Raw genomic sequence first — 20433 nt, 5'->3', positions numbered from 1 at the left:
AGAACCCACAGTCTGAGAGCCCACTCTGTTATCAGAAACAGCATTTCTTACTAGCCAGTCAGCACTTCAACCCACCTCCCCAGCGGATCCTGGTGATGGATGGGCTGGAAGGCATTCTTCAGAGTCCTAATTCATTCAGAATCCTAGTGGAGCATTTAAAAAGCAAACAGGAACATGACAAAGTAGGCCAATCTCAGATGCCCTTCACAGGCCTGACCCCAAGTCGTGGAAAGGCCCTGACGCTGAGGAATCCAGCAGGACCTTTCGAGTTGGATTTCACTGAAGGGCACTTGTCCATCTGTCAAACCCGGTATATTTTGTGCCTGCAGATGTAAAACGAGTGACACTCAGCTCTGTCTTAAAAGGGTTTGAAGTGTGTTCCAGTGCATCCTGTTCGTCAAGGAATGAGTTCTACTTGGCAGGGAGGGGAGACACAGTCCTCCTCAGAAGACACCCCAGAAGGATGTTTTCCTAGTCTGCCTTTTGATCCTACAGCAGGGATTTTGAAGCTGAGTAATTCATGAAGAGCAGAGGTGGATTTTTAGCAATTCTAGTGGCTGAGGAACCCAGGAACATGGCACTCCACTCTGCTGAGGAACTTCATCCAGTGCTATAACGGCAGAGGGCCTCTTGCCGAGGGAGGGAAAGATCCAGTCATTTGAATAACCAGCTTAGACACCCCCCCACCCCAATGACCTTATTAAATTTATGCCCTTAATGATTTTTGACAGTTTCCACCTCTTCGTCCTGTGACAGTGGCACTAAAATATCAATGTGGGTTTGGGAGGGGACATTTAAACTATAGTGGGAGGCTAAAGAGATGACTCAGAGGTTAAGAGCACTGGCTGTTCCAGAGGACCCAGGTTGGATTCCTAGCACCCATATGCTTGTCCTCAATCATCTTTAATTCCAGTTTCTGGGGTAGCTGATGGCCTCCTCTGGCCCCTGAGAGCACTAGGCATGCATGTGGTACATATATAAAACATGTCCACACAAATAATTATTACCCCCCTCCCCCCCATACACACACACAGAAACCTGCAGAAGCCCCAGGTTTTTCTGGCTGGAGCAGATCCTCTGACCATTAGAAGCAAATTGTCTGACGACAAGTGTATCATGTGAAAAAGGTTAGCCTAGAAGGAGCCATCTAAATCACTATGTCCCTCCTCCGTTCAAGCCCCTCTCAAGTCCCTGCCATCCGTAGGTTAAGCCCCACCTATTGTGAGGCATGTCAAGCCGCCTCTGCAAGCCCATCTCCCTGACTTTCTGAGCCAGCTTCCTTAGCCACATCACGCTGCTCCCTGCTCTTGCTCGTGCTGACTGGGCCCCGGAGTCCTTGTAGTTCCTTCCCCTCCGTACTGTCTGTTCACCCTGGAGACTCTTCTTTGAGTGTTTTCTTCATAGCCTCCTGCATCCCACTGTGGGCTGACTTGGGTGTTCCTCAAAGATCCTGAGACACAGTCTCATCCATTACTGCTCCTAGCCTTATTGCCCAGGTCTAGGGTAAGGACTATGCTGTCTAGTTCCCTTCAGGAGTGATTTTACACTGCCAGTAAGAGGTCTCCCAACTGCACACTGCATGGTGCTCAACCCTTCCCGACCTGGGAGTTAAGTTGGGTTCCCTTTTGTTGTTTTCTGAGACAGGGTTGTGCAGCACAGGTGTGTCTTGAACTTGATCTTGCCTGAGCCTCCCAAGTGTGAGGAATACAGCATGTATGCCTGGATCATGTTATTCTTTAAATAAGAGGAAACTAAGGCTCAGGGAGGTAAAATGTTCCATCAAGTACACATGAACTGAGGCCTGTACTCCAGTGCCCAAGCTCTTAGCTGTGGATGCCTTATTGGTCACTTTTCTTGTTGCTCTAATCAAATGCTGAACAGAAAACAATCTGAAGGAGGAAAGAGTTGTTGGTCCTCCTCCCAAGGACCCAGCCCATGGGGGTGAGAGGTGCAGAGTCACCACACAGATGTAAAATGAGTGACACTTGGAGTCGGGGGAATGCAAACTGAGGATGAGTGGCTGCAGACTCGTTTATTCCAGAAGAGAGAGCAGGTTATATAGCTTTTGGGTGACCAATCAGGTTCCTCCACACTATCTCTGAGCCTGCCATTGGTTGTTCGTCTCTGGGCAGACTATCCAACATAAGGTCACCAGGTCCTGTACTTTCTACCCGCCTGACTACTTCCATAGTCATGACAGTGGAAGCTGCCCCAGGCGTGAGCTCTAATGGCCGTTTGCAGGGAATGCCTACAAAGAGTTAATTTAGTTTTCAGTTTACAGGGGAACAGTCCATAGTGGTGGGGCAGGCAAGGCTGCTTGTTCACAAGTTGGAAGCTCAGGAAAATCAACGCTGGTGCTTACCTTCCTACTTCATAGGGTGGTACTTCCCAGTTTGGGGGGCGGGGGAGGTGTTCCTTCCTTAGACCTCTCTGGAAATGCCCTCCCAGACGCACACAGGGATATGTTTCCTAGGCGATTCTAAATCCAGAAAAATTGCCAATGAAGATCTGTCCACTCCTTGTCAACCTGACACTGAACATAATCACCTTAAACAAACATTCTGCCTCTCATGGACATCTCAATACAGAATGTGTTGAGTTAATCTCTAGAAGTCCCCAAAGTCTCAACAGTACCAACGATGTTCCAAAGTTCAAGTTCAAAGTCTCGTCCAAGACTCAAGACAAACTCTCCAACTGTGAGCTATAAAAATTGAATGAAAGCAAAACAAGGAAAGATGATACCAAAACAAGAGCAAACCCCTACAGAACAGATACCCAACCCTGGAGCCCAGGTCCAGCATCCGGGACTGATGGCATCATGCTACAAAGGTCTTGAGCAGCTGTGTCCCTCCAGCTCTGCCATCTGCAGCACACGGCCTTGCTGTTCATCCCATAATCCTGGCTTGGGCTCTCCACTGCCATTAGGCTTTACCTTGATGGTTTCACACGATGGCACCTGAGGTCCTCAGAGGGAGCCTGAACCCGACATATACACTGGCTGGATTCACTCATACTCTAGAACTTTGCTGCAAGCCTCTATAGCCCTGTAACTCTTGCATTTTTGTATGTCTATCCAGAATCATGTTGACAACCCTGCTAAGTTTTGCTGCCTGCTGGAGATGCACTTTGACCCTCTTGTGTCCTGGCTGTACTGGCCTCTCTGTGCTTTGCAAGTGGCCCAGGGAAAACACTTCCATAGGTAGTTGTTTGGGCAAAAAAATTCTTCAGCTGCATTCCCGTCCAATCTTCAAATATGTTCACATTTTCACAGTTGGAGCCTTTGATGGGTGGAGTCTTGCTGGCAGGGCACTTTCCCTACTGTCCCAGGGCAGAGTGTGTGAGGATTCTCTTTAGTGGAGCTAATCTCCTTAATGATTATATCTGCTTTCTCTGTAAGCTCGCCCCACTACACATTTCCCCTATCTTTCTGTTTCTCTCACTGTGAATCTGATAGCCATGAGCAGTAACCAGGGTGTAGACTGAGTACTGCTATCTAGAAATTCTCTCCACAAAACAAATGAGCCCATTACTTTCATTTTATCTTCACTCAGGTTCTCAGGACATGGCCAGAACGAGCCAGAATATAACATGGATGACCTCTGTCTCATTTTGAAATAGACTTCTTCTTCACCTTTAAAACCTCATGAGGCAAATCTTTGTTGTACTTTTTTCTCTCCAAATCCTGCTCTTCCATATTTCCATCACCGTGGCCCCTTACGCTTCTTTCACAGAATCATAGGGTGTTTCAAGCCTGTAGGTCCAGAGTCTACCACATACCTTCTGCAAACCAGCTCAGCAGCCTGTGGACCACATGGTCAGGCTTATCCCAGCAATGACCCCACTCCTGGTACAGATTTCTTACTGCTGTAACCAAATAGAAGCAATTTAAGGGAGAAGGGATTTACTTTGGCTCACAGTTTAAGGGGAAACAGTCTGTTAAGGCAGGGCTGGCCTGATGGTGAGCATCTTGCTCACATCCGTGCAGATTTCAAAGCAGAGAAACATGAAAGCTCAGCTTGCTCGCTCTCTTTCTCCTTTTTATTCAGCCCAAGAGCCCAGTCCATCCAAGACTGTAGCCTGTGGGATGGTGGTACCGACATTCAGGTGGATCACAGACATACTCAGGGAATAGTTCACCTGGGTCAGTGGTTCTCAACTTATCCCTTTGGGGATTGAATGACTCTTTCGCGGGGGTCACCTAAGACCATCAGAAAATACAGACAGTTACATTACTATTCATAACAGTAGCAAAATTACAGTTACAAAGTAACAACAAAAATAATTTTATGGTTGGGGGCCACCCCAACATGAGGAACTGTATTAAAGGGTCACAGAGGGGGGAGTTGTACAGGAGGATATCTCGTGCAGTGACTTGCCCAGAGAGTTGAGAATTCCACACAAGAAAGGCAGCATTATCAGACTATGGCGATTGGCCCAAAGAGAGAGAACAAAGACTCAAAGATTGGTTTCCTCTGGTCCTGGATCCATTGCTGGCTGTCTTGTTTTTGTTTCTGTTTTTCTTTTTGAGAGGAGGTCTTACTCTACAGCCCAGAATGACCTTGGACTTGGGCTCTTCCTGCATCAGCCTCCAGAATGGTGGTCTCCGCCCAGTGGCGGAACCTCCGGCCCCCAGTCCTAACTATGAAAGGAGTAAGTTGGATTAGATGCTCCAAAGCTCCATCCAGCTCAGACACGTTACCTACCGACGAGATGGAGAGCGTTTGAGATGGAGGTGTTTGGGAGCCCCGCTGGGGGCTGGGCATCTGGGAGTAGAGGGGCTTCTTTTGGGCCTAGCTGCGCCACAGCCGCAGGAGGGCGTTTGTGGAAGGCCGGGGAGCTCAGCACATTTCCTCTCTAATTAGATAGCGTTAAGTTAACAGTTCTGAATGAGATAAGTTTCCATGCGTGATGTCCCGAATTGCTCCCCGAAGCGCTCATTAGTCACTTCCCTGCAGCTGCCTCATTGTTTTCCAGATGCCAGCCGAGGGACTTGGCATTTCCCTTCCCTGATTGGGGTGGGCAAGGCTGAACTGCTCACACAGGCGGGCGTCGCAGGGAGGGGCTTTGCAGCTTTTTCGCTTCCTCCTCAATGTCTTCCGGGGTCCTCATTCCGTCTTAGGGGCCTCAAAGCAGATTTCCATACTGCTGGGTTGAGACTGACTGGGGGCTGCAGACTGTCTCAACCCATGTTTATGAGGCACCCATGTTTATGAGGGGTTCCCGGCATCTGAGTGCCTGGGGGAACAAACGAGTTCGTCTTCCTGCTCCTCACAGCCTTCCCTCCTTAGCCAGGTGTTCCTTGGGAGGGCCCTTAGAACGCTGTCACAGTGGATTATTTATCCTCTTCTCTGCCACCTTCCCCAGACTCAAGGGAGAGCCCTCCCATAGTGCAGAGTTTGCTCTGACCACCAGGTGGTGGTGTGCGCTCACAATTGAGAACTTCCGGGGAGCTTGGCCGAGAAACAGGTTGCGACCAGAGAGGCCTGTGCTATTTTCTTGACCCTGAGGCCTGGAAAGAGGCCCTGGAGGTCTGAGAGAAGAGTCTAGGCAGGACCCCAGGCTGAGGAGCCCAGGACCACCTTGGCCCAGCCTGGTAAGGATGAAACAGGAGTTTTGTCTTTTCCGTCTTCATTGTCCAACTCACTAGGACACTGGTTGAAAATGTGAGAATTTGGAGACATTTTGAAATGCGCTGGGGGAAGAGGAGGGGCTCACATTTCTCTCTCTATAGTTTCCCAGGCACTCACGTCTTTAAATACCCTAGCCATCATTCCCTTACTCAACAACTAGATATGCATAATGTATCAAACAGTCTTAAAATATGCCCATGACTTCACACTGGGGAAAGATGCTTGGGGAAAAAAAAATCTTTATGACACAGATTTTAGCTTTTGATTTTTCTCTGGGAGAAATTCTACTTCTTCCCAGCCTGGCTCTTTGCCAGCTCTCATCCCTCTTTCCTCTGCTTACCTTCCTACTCTTACCCCCCACCCCTGCCTCTTTAGCCTCCAGCTTTTTCCACTTCCTCGTATGCTCTGGCCCTTTTCACTAAGACCCTTCTCACCCTTACCATTTGACTTCTTCCTGGAGCTTGGATTGCTCTTCTTCCCTGAGGCTTTTTAGCCTCTAGGATTCTGCTCCTGCTGATTGCTGTGAAGTTTCCTTGTTGCCAGTGTTCCTCACCTGGGCAGATCTGCCCCAGCCCCTGGACCAAGTAGCTCTCTGCCCTCAATTCCCCCCTCCGCCCTCCACCAGGGGCTGTCAGGCAGGGCCTCCCTAATGTGTGGGCTGCCCTTCAGCCACACGGGAATTTCTGCCCATCTTTGCAGATCCCCCCAGGGACTCACTGCATGGAGCTGTCCCCTGCCCTCGCTTTAAGGTACAGACTCCATCTGTACCTTGCCTGACCTTGGTCTCTCATTTTATGGCTGAGAGGGATTCTGGCTCAGAGGGCAATGCTGTCTGCAGGCCACACAGGAGAGCGGAAGGGTGTGAGCAGGGGGCTGGCCTCCTGCCTGGCCTCCACTAACTCCTGCTTCGCTGGCTCCCTAAGAAGAGCTTGTGCCTCGGGGTCTGGTCTCAGTTCCTCTGAGTGGCAGCTGTCTCTAGGAGGGCATCTCACCTTCCTCATCTGGGACTCACCAGCCCTCCACGTGATGCAAAGGACCCCTTTCTCAGCTGACAGTCCAATGGAGGGCATCCAGAGCTCATTAGCTTTCTCTATGGAGCCTGGGCTCAGCAGCTAGTGGGAGCACCTCTCTTGCCGGGATTGAGTGCTCTTGGGTCTTATTTAACCCAGAGCCAAGGGCCCCCTTAGCCAGTTCTGCCGCTTTGGGGCTGGAAGTGTGGAACAATGCTATGTTGTCCCAAGGTCACACTGTGGAGAGCTGTGGTGCTCTCCCTAGGATCCAGCCTTATCTCCATCAGCACAAGGAACTACAGGTTCCTAGAAACCTTGCACACAAGTTTTTCTATCTTGGGAAGAGAGTTATCGCCTTCATAGTCTCCTTTGGCCTGGGACAGGTTTCCATGGTTAAGGTGAGGTGAAAGATCTTGCCCTGCTTTCCTAACTCCTGGCAGCCCCAGGGAGGCAATGCCACCTAGCAGTGACAGAGCTTGGCCTCCTGCTGCCTTTCATTGTCAGGGTGGCTTTGGGCTGTCACTTAACTTTTCTTAACTAACTCGGGCGTAGCGGGTAGCAATCACTGGGTGAAGTGGAGCTCGGGGTCAGAGCTCTGTGGCCTCCCTGATCTGGAACGGGGCTCAGCTTCTCTTTTGACCCCCCTTCAGCAGCATGGCTTGACTCCATTCCTGTTGAAGTTAGGATTTAAAAAAACCATGTGTGGGTGTTTTTGTCTGTTTATGAACCAAGTGTGTGCCTGGTGGCTAAAGAGGGCATTGGATTTCCTGGAACTAGAATTGTAGAGGGTTGTGAGCTGCCTTGTGGGTTTTGGGGACCCTAAGCCAGGCCCCTTGCAAGAGCAGCCAGTCTTCTTGGGTGCTGAGGCATCTTTCCAGCTCATCAAGGTTCTTAAGAGGGCTGAAGCTTCTTGGGAGCCCTGGACAGAGGAAACTTGACCGAGAGTTGGTAGTTCTCAGGTGCCAGGCTTTAGAACCTCCCCAAGTTTCCAAGCCTCCCAGGCAGACCTTCGGGGCACTAAAGTTGTACCTGCTCTTGCGTGTGTCCCAGTGTGCTGGGGACAGTCTCATTACTATCACAGTGTGGTCATGCTGGGTTTGTCTACTGGCTGCCCGTGATACCCTGGCCAGAGAAGCAGTTGGTGAGTAAACTGAGCAAAGGCTCCGGGTTCCTGTGCATGCACGTGTGTGGAGGGGCCAGAGTCCTGTCTTTCAAAGAACGTAGCTCACCTCCCTGGAATCCTCCCACTGAGTCAGAGCAGTATTGGGGAGCGTGGTTCAATCTGCTCTTGGCTCAGAGTAGTCCCTCCTGCCCGGCAGCCTGGCCTTTCTTCCTGCGGATGGTCTAGGGTCTGAGCCAGCCATGGCAAATTGTGACCCACACAGTGCACAACCCTGTGGAAGCCTGGGTTTGGCCTGCTGGGAGATGCCTACCACCAGAGGGTGTGTCTCAGCTACACCCTACTCTTGCCCTTGCCTTCTGATGCGGCTGTCTGGGCCTCAGTTTCCCCATCTGAATAGATAGAAGGGGATGGGGACAGAGGGAGTCTCTATAGTGATTCTTCTTTCCCGTGTCCCACCAGTTCTGGGTGCTCGGGGCACAGCAGGGCCTTTAGATGTAAAGTTATGATGGCAGAATGTGCTGGAAGGACCCATGGAAATGTCTAGGTCTAGTGAAGAAACTTCAGGTGGAATCTAAGAAGATGCCAAGATGGGCCTCTGGAGCCCTTGGCTTGGCTTCAGGCACTTTTTTGTCTGCTTGGGATTTGGTGCCCCCTCCCCTTTTTAGTGCTGGGTCTTACAGGGTGCCAGCCTTCCGCTTCTACATCAGGGAGGATAGAAAGGAAGGTGGGTTCTCCTCTTCCACAGGGTTCCCGGTTTATGGCATAGTCAGAGGACTAGAGTGAGAAGCGCTTTATTTAAGAGACACGAAGACTGGGGGTGCTCACCTGCAACCCCAGCAAGAAGCTGAGGCAGGAGGGGACATGAGCGTCAGCCAGCCTGGGCTGCATAGCAAAGACTCCATCAAAAAATAAAAAGCTGCCAGGAATAGTGGCTCATACTTTTTTTCTTCATTAATTTATTTATTTGTTCATTTTGCTTCCCAATCAAAAACCCCACTCCCACCTCTCCACCCACTTCCCCCATGTTCCCCTCCCCCCACTCCCACCCCATACCAACTCACCCTGGCACATCAAGTTGCATCAGGATTGAGGGCCTTCTCTTTCACAGAAGCAAGACAAGGCAGCCCTGCTAGGGAGACAGGATCCAGAGGGACACAAAGGAGTCCAAGTCAGAGACAGCCCCTGCTCCAGTTGTTAGGGGACCCACTTGAGGACCAAACAGCCCATCAGCTTCATATGTGTCGGTGGCCTAGGGCCAGACCACTCATGTTCTTTGATTGGTGGTTCAGTCTCTGAGCCCCTATGGGCTCAGGTTAATTGGCAATGTAGGTCTTCTTGTAGTGTCCTTGACCTTTCAAGCTCCCTCAATCCTCCCCCTAAGTCTTCCACAAGACTCCCTGAGTTCCACCTAATGTTTGGCTGTGGGTCTCTGCATCTGTTTCCACTATCTGCTGGGTGAAGCCTTTCAGAGATAGTTATGCTAGGTTCCTGTCTGCAAAGATAGCAGTGTATCATTAATAGTGTCAGAGGTTGGGTTTCTCCCATGGGGTAGGCCAGTCATTGGTTGGTCATTCTCTCAATCTCTGTTTCATCTTTTTGTTGTTGTTGTTTTGTTTTTCAAGACAAAGTTTCTCTGTGTAGCCTTGGCTGTCCTGGACTTGATTTGTAGAACAGGCTGGCCTTGAACTCAGAGGTCTGCTTGCCTCTGCCTCCCTGAGTGCTGGGATTACAGGCATGCACCACCATGCCAGGCCTGCTCCATCTTTTATCCTTGCATATCTTGTAGGCAGGACAATTTGTGTGTGTGTGTTGTACAAAGAGATTTATTGAGCCATGAAGACACACACACACAGAGAGAGAGAATAGGAGAGAGGAGAATACAGAGTGGGGAGGGAGACAGGCAGAGAGAAGAGGGAGAGAGAAGAGGGCAGGACAACTTTTGGGTTGAGGGTTTTGTGGGTGAGTTGGTGTCCCCCCTCCCTGCACTGGAAGTCCTGCCTGGCCGCAGGATATGGAGTGGCACATACTTTTAATCCCAGCACCCAGGAGGCAGATCTCTGAGTTCCAGCTAGGGCTACCCAGTGAGACCATGTCTCAAAAATAAGACAGACAAAACTGAAACAAAACAACAAAACCACAAATAAAGGGCAATGGCTTATAACAACCACATTTACTGAGGGTAAACTGTGCCAGGCACCGTGCATCACTGATCTCCTTTCACAGGAGACTGCCGAGGAGAACTGGTTTTCACCCCGGCTGATAGGGCATCCACACACTGTGCATTGCTGTGACAAAAACGCTAGTCAGAAGCAACTTATGGGGAGAACTTATTTTAGCTCACAGCTCCAGGGGGTTCAGTTCATGGCCAATTGACTCTGGGCTCTTCGAGTAAGGCAGTCCAGGTGACAGGAGGTATATGGTAGAGGAATGTTCGTATCATGGGAGCCAGAATCAGTGAGAGAGAAAACTGGGGACCAAAGAGCACCTTTAAAAGCATGTCCACAGTAACCCACTTCCTTCAGCCAGGCATTGCCTCTTAAAGCTTCCAGAATCTTATGGAATGCTTCCAGCTGGGGATCAAACACTGAGCCAGGGACCTGTGGGTAAGTTTGTATTAAACAATAACAATAGGAGAGGAAACTGAGGCACAGAGAGGTGACTAGATCTTGGGGTTAGGAAGTGACAGAGCAGGGGTTTGAATTTGATGTCCACCAGACTGTGCAACTTCTTTTTTGGGTGCAGGATGGGTGGTCTTTATCTCTACTTACTTTCCCCCCAGGATCTGGTATCTTTGGCACAAATGTGGGCCTTTGGGGTGGACACAGGTACGAATGAAGTCCCAAGACATGGGTTGACTCAGGCTAGAGGGATACCCAACCAAAGACCATGAGAAACAGAAGATCAAAGATTGAGTGATGAAGACAGTCAGGAGGGACAGAGGAAGAACATGGACTCGCTGAATCCCAGTTTCCCTTGCAGAACTTTCATGTGACCTTGGACAGATCACTTAACCTCCAGCTACCTGATCTGCAAAATGGGCCTGACCATTCTCCCAGCCCCACCCTCTTCTGAAGGTTGACTTTTCCAATAATCACAGAGGTGTTTTTCAGGAAGACTGGCTGGAGAACCCAGGGCTTTGTGCATAGTTAGGCAAGTGTATTACCACTGAGCTACATTCTCCCAGTCCTTAGAGAGGCTTTTCAAATTGTCTAAGCACATGACGCTGTCCATGTGCTTAGAAGGCATGTATGTTCACGAAGGGAGTGGGCAATAGTTGGGAAAGTGGGTGCTGCCATCTTCTGCCTCACTTTCCCAAGGCAAGGTAAACACAACAGGCTCTGGGCTATAACTGCCTTCTCCTCTCTCTCACTGTCTGTGTGGGGAGTCCTCAGCTCTCTCTGTGACTTTATCTTCTGCACACTGGGGCCCTGGTAGGTAAACTTAGCTTGTAAGTTGCTTTGGGTTGGCTGCACAGATGGAGGCTCTTCTCCTCGCTCCACCATTAGACCGTGGCCTTGGCCAAGTCACTCATCCTTTTTCTGCTCCATCAATCAAACAGCCTCTCCTCCTTCTACTTCAGAAGGCCCTTATTTTTGAGCCCCAAGGTCAATAATGGATGTGAAAAAATGCTTCGGGGGCAAAACCAGAAAGCATAACAGATGTAAGAGCTGCTTGCAAGTTTATATCACCCTGCACTTTAGGCCTTTGTTATGTCTCTCAGCACTTGAGAACTAACCACAGAGCAGGCCCCCAGTGGAGCCAAATGAATGGAGACAGGTGGCTTGTGGAAGGGAGCACCACAATCTGGGGATCTACTGTTCCTGCCACTGACAAGCCTCTGGACTCAGAGCTAGCCCAGGCCCTCTTGGCTTCAGTTTCCTATGTGTGAATTCAGGTATGGGTTAGGTAATCATTAGAGAGGCTTCCCAGTCCAGGCATCTCTGAGGGGTGGGGGAATGGTTAAAGAGATGCACCAAAGGGAACCTTTTCTTATTGGACTAATGCACTTGCACTAACAGCCTTGTCTCAGGAGCCTGCCTTCGGTTTTCCCCGCTTTAGCTGTCTTGAGGGGAACATCGGCAGCTGGGCAGCCACACTTCCAGCGTTACAGGGATGATTAGGCTTCAGAGATCGCTTGCCCAGGGTCTCACTGCTAGGGAACAACAGGGTTGGGATTCAAGATCAGGCCGGGACCCAGAGGCCAGGCGTATTCTACCCGTTAAGCCCCTTAACTCCTGCTCCTTCTCCCCTTCCTCCTCTCTTCCGGGGTCTGGCTCTGGAAACCAGCCAGTCCTTTAACTTTTTTTTTTTTTTTTGAGGGGGGCAGGTTTTAGGCTGAGTCTTTCCAGGCAGCCCCCCTAAAACCATCAATCTCTCCCTTTTCCTTCAGCTCCACTCACTGGGGGTCCTTCCAGAGGTTAACTGTGAACCTGAAGGAGCTCTTTCGATGCTGATAGGATTCCCCTTGCTCCCCGGTGGGGCTAGGGTGCTAGGTGAGCTAGGAGTCTGGTTGACGAGGGTTAGCGTCCCAGCCCTGCCTCCTCCAGCAGGCTGCTGACCTTGGTCTGGTCCCCCCTTCCAGGGGTTAGGCCAGCTCTGCCGAGCAGGTCTGGTCTCCCTGGGGAGAGCAGGTGCCCCGGCTCAGGCGAGGATAATGAGAGCTCCTCACGCACCTTGCCCCCTTGGAGTTACCATCTGGCGTTCAGATGCGCCTCCCGGGCCTCTCCCGCTTCTCGGGTCTCCCTCCCAGGGTGTTGAGGGCCGCAGTCTCTCCCCGGAGCTTTATTAAGACTGTTACTGTAAGAGAGGTCCCGGAGGGCAGAGCACCGCGGCCCCGGGTTGTCCCCAGCGGAGTCAGAGGGCGCCAGGAGCCGGGCATCCCGGGCAAGCCCAGAGTAATGAGGCTCTCCCTTATCCTGCGGGAGGCGGGGCTGTCCCCTCCTCCCCTCCTTCTTGTCCCGAGGGGAACCAGGGCCTAGCACAGAGGGACAAGAAATGAAGAAAAGGTCTTCCTGACAGATCCAGTAAGCCCGGGGGGTGGGGGTGGGGGATAGAGGATGAGGTCTTAAGAATGCCCGACGCGGTCTGAGTGGGGGCACAAATGTGGCGGTGGCAGTGGGAGGGAGAGGCGTGCACGCGAGTCGTCGCGCAGCGCCTGGCTCTCCGGCCTCTGTGACTGGCCTCCGGGGAGGTCAGCATCAGCGCCTTTCCCCGGTCCCCTCCCCTCCCGCTGCCTCGGGTTCCCCCCGGGAGTCACAGGCAGCCGAGCCGGCGCGCACAGGCTCCGGGTCGGGTAAACACCGCGCGGGAGGGGCACGGGCCGGGCAGGGAGGGGAGGGGCGGGGCGCACCGGGGCCCCTCCGCGCGGGCGGGACGGAGGGGACAGGGGGCGGGGGCAGGAAGCCAGCCGCGGTCCGGCGCGGCCCCGTGACGTCGCTCGGCTCCCAGGGATCTCTCCCCGAGGCCCACGGGTCCCCCTCCTCCCGCCCTCCTCCGGCGCCTCGCTTCAGCCCGGGCGGGCATTCTCGCTCGCAGCTCGCGGGCTGCTTCGCCGTCCCTGCCTCCCTCTCTCCCCTCTCTCTTCCTTTCCTCTCCGACCCTCCATCCCTCCCTCGTCTGGCCTCTCCGCTCCAGGTCTAGTCCCCACTCCTTTCTCTTCCTCTGCGCTTCCTCACCCTGCCTCCTCCCGCCGCTCCCCCTGCCTCCCGCCGTCTTTCTGTTTTTCTCCCCGTCGCCCTCTCGGTTTCTTCTCTCCCTCCTCCCTCCCTCCCTCCCTCCGGGTTTCCTCCCCCTGCCCTCCCTCCTCCTCGCTCCCCTCCCCCTCGGCCGCTCGCTGCCTCCCAGTCCTCGAGTCGCCGCCGCCGCCGTCGCCCGCGCCCCGCGGCAGGACCGGCCCGCGCGCTCCCCGGGGTGCGCCCCCTCAGTCCCGCGCCCTCCGGGCTCGCAGGGACACCCTCCTCCTCCCCGCGCGCCGCGGCCCCGCCCGGCTCGGCCCCCGCCCCGCGCCGGAGCGCGCCGAGGATGTGAGTCCTGCCCGCCGCCGCCGCCGGAGCAGCAGCCACTCGCGCGCGGAGCCCGAGCGCAGCGCAGCTCAGCTGCGGGCGCTCGCTGGGTCGCTCGCGCGGGCTGCGCGCTCCTGCCCCAGGCGGTGTCCCCCTGCCTCTTGCCGGCCCCCGGCCCCGCGGCAGCCCCGAGGGCCGTCCCCGGCCGGCCATCCCCGGCCCCAGCGCCGCTGACCCTGTCCTCCGCGGGCGGGGACGCGGGCGGAGGAGGTGCCGCCTCGGAGCCCCCGGACGCGACCATGTCGGAGGTGCTGCCCTACGGCGACGAGAAGCTGAGCCCCTACGGCGACGGCGGCGACGTGGGCCAGATCTTCTCGTGCCGTCTGCAGGACACCAACAACTTCTTCGGCGCCGGGCAGAACAAGCGGCCGCCCAAGCTGGGCCAGATCGGCCGGAGCAAGCGCGGTGAGTTCTCCGCCCCTTACCCGCGGGCTGGGTGCCGCGGCCTGGCGGGGGCGCAGGGGTCCCCGCGGTCTGGGGACCTCCGGCAGGGTCTAGGGGATCCCTCCTGCGGTGGGAGCGGGAGCGGGCCTCGGGCACGCATCCGCATCTCTCCCGGCCAGCCACGGGGTCACCCGGGGGCGTGGTGGCCTCTAGTTGCAGCCGAGGCCCAAAGGTTATTGCCCCCCCCCCGTCCTCAGCCGCACCAAAGTTTGCTTTTCGATTTCGCATCCCCTCCCCCTTTTTGCGCAGTGGAGTCGTAGCTGCACTCGCTCTGCTCAGCTACCCTGGGGGAGGGGGTCCCGGGGCTCCTCGGGGGGCTGCGTGGGGGCTGCGGGGGAAGGACCTTAACTCCCTCGGGGAAGGCGAGGGGCTTTCAGGTCGCATTATTACTTGCCAGAGGGGAGAAGGTTGGTTTAGCCTGGGATATTGGAGTTGGAGAAGCCCCAGAGAAACCGAGCCGCAGGGTGCTGCCCGAAGAGCCTGAGGCGCCGAGGTGAAGGGAGGGGGTACTCGAGGGACCGAGGTGGGCTCGAGCCCGAGACAAAGATCTATCGAGGGAGCTGTCGAGGGAGCCACAGCGAGCCGTGGGCTCGAGTCTAGGGAGGACGCTGAGGCAGCTGAAACAATGAGGGTGACCGACAGAGAGACCCACGCGTAGAGAGACCCGGAGTCCTGGACGGGCGAGCTGATCTTCCCGGAGAGGGACCGAGGAGGGCAGTGTGGAGACCGACCGTGAGGCAGGCGGAGGAGACGGCCGGAGGCAGGGCTCCGGGCGGCAGCGAAGGGAGCTTCTGCCCTTTGCGGTGGCACAGAGAGCAGAGGCCACCGGCCCGGGCTCAGGCAGGGCGCCCGGGAAGGAGACACCCGCGCAGGCCAGGCCTGAACTCTCCAGCCTCGGATGGGCGTGGGAAGCGATCCCAGCCTCCCTTCTTGGCTCTGGGCTTCTTGGAACCCGGCCTGGGCCACCGGCACCGGTGACCCGAAGACCTCGGCTTCCCCTCTTTTTCCCTTCTCGGCCTAGGATTCTTCTTTGCAAACGGATGCCCGGGCTGTGAAAGGACAGGGCCGGAGTGCCACCCGGGCTGCAGCCTAGCTACTGGGATGGCTCCCTCTTGCTCGCTTTTTCTTAGAACCCTGCTAGGATGCGGGTTAGGCGCTGGGGCAGTTCAGCCAGGGAGGGTAGGGGTTGTTCCCCCTGCACAGGGCTGCCAGCCTTCCTTCCTCGCCCTCTTCTGTACCCCGCTGGTGAGCATAGACAAAATCTCTTCGACCCCTGCCTAGGCCTGAGCTCTCTCACCTCTCTCTCCTCCCTTTTTTTATTTTTATTTTTATTTTTTGCAGTTGTTATTGAAGATGATAGGATTGATGACGTGCTGAAAAATATGACCGACAAGGCACCTCCTGGTGTCTAACTGCCCCAAAGACAATGAGTTGAGGGAGAGGATAAGAAGAGTGGCGGGCCATAACAGTTACCGACAAAAGCACGAGGAGGAGAAAGCACTTTGAAATTTATTGCTAGCTTGCTACCTACGATGAAACCAACAACCTGTGTCTCACGTCAGGCCGGGAGAGAGATGAGGTGGGAGGATGAGGAAGAGGAGGAAGGGGAGGAGAAGGCTCTGGGCTCCTCTACAAAAACAAAAGTTAAAAAAAAAATTTAAAAAAAAATCACATATACACACATATAAAGAAAAGAGTCTCAGTTGCAGCTATTTGTCAAAATTAATACCTGTTTCCTTTTATATATGGTAAATCTTGTGCAGTTATAGATCTGGGTTTTGAAGCACCTCCCGAAGGCAGCACCGAGTACTTGAAGGTGCTCGTGTTCTCCGCTGATTTGGCTGTCCCCGACGTTTACATTATTTAACCTTGCAAAAATGATCCTGTGCACTTGGATGTGACGTGCTGTCCAGGTTTATTTTTTAATGTCGTTTATTCTTGGATGTACAGAAGAAAATTGGGGAAAAAATGATCTCTGTAGATACTGCTGTACTTCGGTCATCTTTTGAAGTTATCAGAAATGTGGTTAGAAGCAGAAGGTGACTTTTCCAAGGAAGGATGCTTAGGAAGAATCCTTGTCTTCTTTTAAAGAGATGAACTGTGGAGCTTGAGTTTCTTTGTTGCAGGGAAGCTCTTAGACCGGGTTAATACCAACAGCGGGTTTTATGTGTCAGGAAGAAAGAAAAAAAAACATAACAGGAAAAACAAGGAAAAATGCTTGAGCTTTTTCTAACCTCCCCTTGGGGGTCTTTTGTGTGAGCCCCCCTCTTTCCTCCAATATTGTGTCACTTTATTCTCTTTAATGGACTGTAAAAATACAAATGTAATCACAAGAGTGCCAAATATCTTGAAACGCCAAAAGGCATTTGGGTTTCTTTTTTTCCCTGTGCTCTGAGTCCTTGTACAGGAATGCTTGGAGTGTCTTTTCTGTTATTTATAGGGGTTCTCTTAGGCTCGCCAGCTGCCTGTTTTGCATGGTATTTGCAAAAACTGCCTCTTGCGTGAGGAATCTTTTACCATTTTTTTTTTTTTTTTGGTTTGTTTGCAACTTTGGACCTCAAGAGGTCCCCACCCCCCAGTTCCTTTTCTTAACTCTGTATTCTGTATGTTGCACCTTGAACCAGCACACAGGGCTATTTCTCCAATGTACAATAAAGAACTCTTCCTGTGTCTCCTCTCTTTCCTTGGCCTTGTTTCTTGGGGACTTGCTGTCCATCTGACCCGAATAAGGAGATGGGGGCTTTGGTCTGTGGGATGAAACAGTTTGGGGCTGGGGGAGGCCATCTTCCAGTGGGCTGGATGGACCAACCTATTCCTGGAGAATGGCCTACTCAGTGGGCTTTGGGTTTTACAAATTGAGCTCCTTTTGGCTTCCCTGAGGCTTTGGCTGTCCTGATGGGTGGGGGAGACTGGACTTGGGCTCAGGTCACAGCTCTGGTACCCTTGCTGTCTGAACGGGAACTTCTGCAAGCATTACTTGCCTTATCTGCAAAGAACACAGAACTCATAGGGTCAAGAAGATGAGCATCAACACACTGTACCCCCAATCCTTCCACATAATGCTGCTAGTAACATCCACCAAACATCAGTAGGGGCTTGTCGGTGGATACACTCTCTCTGTAACTTCTAGAGCTCACTGTTCTCTGGGGATGCATAGCCAGGAGGTCCCCAGCACCTGCTACCCCTGCCTGTAATCACCCTTTAGAAAAGCTTGTTGGGCAGGGTTGGGGTGGTAGCTCCAGATAAGCTGGAAGCAGTGATGGGTCAGGGTTCCGTGGGGAGAGGACTTGGGAAGACTGTTTTGGCTTAGAGGAGAACCCCTCCCCTTCCCCTGGGCTGTTTTGCATGTAGCAGCCCCACTGCCTGGAGCTTTTAATATGTTTGTTGTAAAGCTGTCAGCCAGGGAGTCACAGCACTGATCACAGTGACAAGAGCCTGAGTGTGACTCAGACACCAGGTAAGAGTCTCCACAGGAGGGGGTGCCCGAGAGGGGCTCCAGGGGGGGGCCTGGGAGGGGAGGGTGGATGTCTTATCCCTCTTCTTAGGTCTGACAGCCTTAGCAGGCCCCAGCCCAGGGTTCTCCATCCTGTGGTCATTACTGGGACTGATGGGGGAGCTGGAACTGGCAGTGCCCAGCCTGCGGATGCTAGCAGATGCCAACTTCATTTTCCCAGGCACATGGTCCTCTTGAATCTGGCTGTCTTCCCTCACCCCAGGCACTCCCTTTTGGAGTGGAAGGTCTATAGGCTCCACAGAGCCAAGCAATGCCCTGTACTCTCCCCTAGAAGGCTAAAGGGTACTGGGGAAAGGATTAGGGGTAGGGCCTGCTTTTTGTCCAGAGGACAATCTTCCAAGAGGGGCAGGCCAGATGAAAAGATTGCTTTGGGGGTGTGGTTTCCGATCACAGCACTGCAGTCACTGAGAACCTTCTCATCTGTTTTCTCACGTGATTGTCTCAGCAATTCCAGAAAACCCGGCGACATTCACTCACCAGCCACCAAAGCAGGGAAGTAAACAAGACCACCTGCATCATTTGAGCATTTACTGAGCGCCAGACTCAAGGCAGCCCTACGGAATGGGTGCTGCTGTTACCCCAGCTGCACACTAGAAAGCAAGCCTAACTCCCACAAAGTGCCCTGGTTTGTTAGGCGCAGAGGCAGGATCAGAACCCAGAGCCCACTATCCGGGATGAGGACGTAGACAGACTTTGGCTCTGTTCCCCGCTTCAGCCATCTTCGTCCTTCAGCCGTTAAAGGTCCTTGTGTTGGTGTGTTGTTCTGAAACTCTGCCTGTCTCTACCATCGGTCACAACAGACTGCGTCAGGGGTCAGAAAGGGGCAGCGTGTGGATGTTGTCAGCTAGTGCCTGGAGCTGCCCTGCGCCCCGGGCCAGGGCTGAAGGTCCATTTTAATAAGTGATGTATTAAAATGTTCCTGCTGGAGGCCACTGGGCAGCGGAGGCAGGTACTCAGCCTGGAATGAGTCTGCCTTTCCCAAGGCCTCCATTCAGTAACAAGGCAAATAAATCTCCTAAGTATACTATAGCATTGGGTAAGCATTTGTTGAGAAGGCACTTCGGGGATTGGGAAGATATCAAATTATACCAAGTGCTGGTTATGTCTGAAATATCTGGAGAGGGCAGCAATAAATATGGAAGAGGCTATTAAAAGATGGAGGTGGGGGAGGGTGACTCTAAACCTCCAAGCATCAACCTGGAGCAGCCAGGCCTGCATTCTTCAAACTTAGTTGAATGTTTTCAGTAAGCATCCATCTCCCTGGATTCGTTTCCTGTGGCCTGTCCAGGCTGTCAGGCTGCAGGAATATCAAAGGTGTCTTTAAAGGAAGAACTGGCAAATTAAGTTTTAAAACAGCAAAGCTCGAAGATTACTGCTGTCTGCCGCAGATGGAAGGAATGAGCCTGGGTGCCCTCGGCAGAGCAGGCAGCAATTTCTAGGCATCCAAGGACTACGCAGGAGAAGGCTCTGACATAGAGAGAGGGGGACTGACTTTAGGTGGCGGGTGGACTCAGAACTTACACGGCTTGGATGGAAAACCTTTATCCTGGCTGTGAGCTGGGATGTTTCTCAAGGTCTTTGGCTGTATGGTTCTTCTATAAAATAAGGACAGTAGGAAGTATCAGGAAAGGTTAGATGTGGGTGTTTATTTCCCCATGGAAATGGCTTCCCATTCATAAAGCGGCAGCACTTGAGAGTGAGCATGTGCCAGGCAACGGATGACCAAAATCACTGGAGAAGTTCTTGTGGTGTGTCGTGTTTTTGTATACAGTTTTTGGCTACTGTACACAAAGACAGAGGTAGTCTCCGTGGGGCAGAAAAGGCAGGAGTTTGCTTGGGGAATGGTTGGGGATGATCCATCTGCCTTTCATGACCTCCATCAGTTTTCCAAGGTTCCCACATGAATCTGTGTGCTTTCTCCCCAGAAGCAGTGTCTCAGGAAGCTACGCTATCCCCTCCACCCAGCCTGCCAGAAGTCTGCCTTCTCTGGACAGGAGCCATGGTGCTGACTTGCCGTGGGGAGGGATGAGCTTAGCCCTCCGCATGGGTCACTTCCTTAGACACAACCTTGGGCTTCATTCAGTAAGTACTGATTCATGGCCTGCCATGTGCACCTGGCATAATGAGGAACAAATAGGGGCTTGTCCTGGGTTCGAAAATGATCATTTTCCACCATGGAAGTGAGAGTGGGACAAAGAGGCTGTGCTGACTAGTTTAATGTCAACCTCACACAAGCTGTAGTCATCTGACAGGATGGAGCCTCAACTGGAAAAAAAAATGCCTCTGTAAGATCCAGCTGTAGGCAGGCCTGTAGGATATTTTCTTAATTGGTGATTTATGTGGGAGGGTCTGGCCTTTGTGGGTGGGATCACCCCTTGGTTGGTGGTTCTGGGATCTATGAGAAAGCAGGCTGAGCAAGCCAGTAAGCAGCACTCTTCCATGGCCTCTGCCTCTAGGTTCTTGCGCTCTTTGAGTTCCTGCCTCGGCTTCCCTCAATGGACTATGACTCAGGGTATCTAAGTTAAAAAACTGTCTTTCCTCCCCAAGTTGCTGGTTTTTCAGTCAGGCCATTTCACTGCAGCGGTTGTAACGCTAAGACAGCAGCTTAGAGATTCTAGCCCTTTAACGACACACTCAGCTGGGTCTTCGG

The 20433-nt window shown here is 52.9% G+C and overlaps 1 protein-coding gene across 1 annotated transcript; it reads left to right on the top strand.

The window, feature by feature from the left end:
- Window positions 1-13218: 13218 nt before the first annotated feature.
- On the top strand, window positions 13219-16941 carry Camk2n1 (calcium/calmodulin dependent protein kinase II inhibitor 1). Its single transcript, XM_021630832.2, has 2 exons — window positions 13219-14230; window positions 15611-16941. The coding sequence occupies exons 1-2, from the start codon at window positions 14065-14067 to the stop codon at window positions 15679-15681; spliced, it is 237 nt and encodes a 78-aa protein (XP_021486507.1). The 5' UTR covers window positions 13219-14064; the 3' UTR covers window positions 15682-16941.
- Window positions 16942-20433: the final 3492 nt, after the last annotated feature.

The sequence above is a fragment of the Meriones unguiculatus genome, chromosome 3 (genome assembly GCF_030254825.1).
Source record: "Meriones unguiculatus strain TT.TT164.6M chromosome 3, Bangor_MerUng_6.1, whole genome shotgun sequence".
Classification (NCBI taxonomy): Eukaryota; Metazoa; Chordata; class Mammalia; order Rodentia; family Muridae; genus Meriones; species Meriones unguiculatus.
This window is presented reverse-complemented; position numbering and strand designations above follow the sequence as displayed.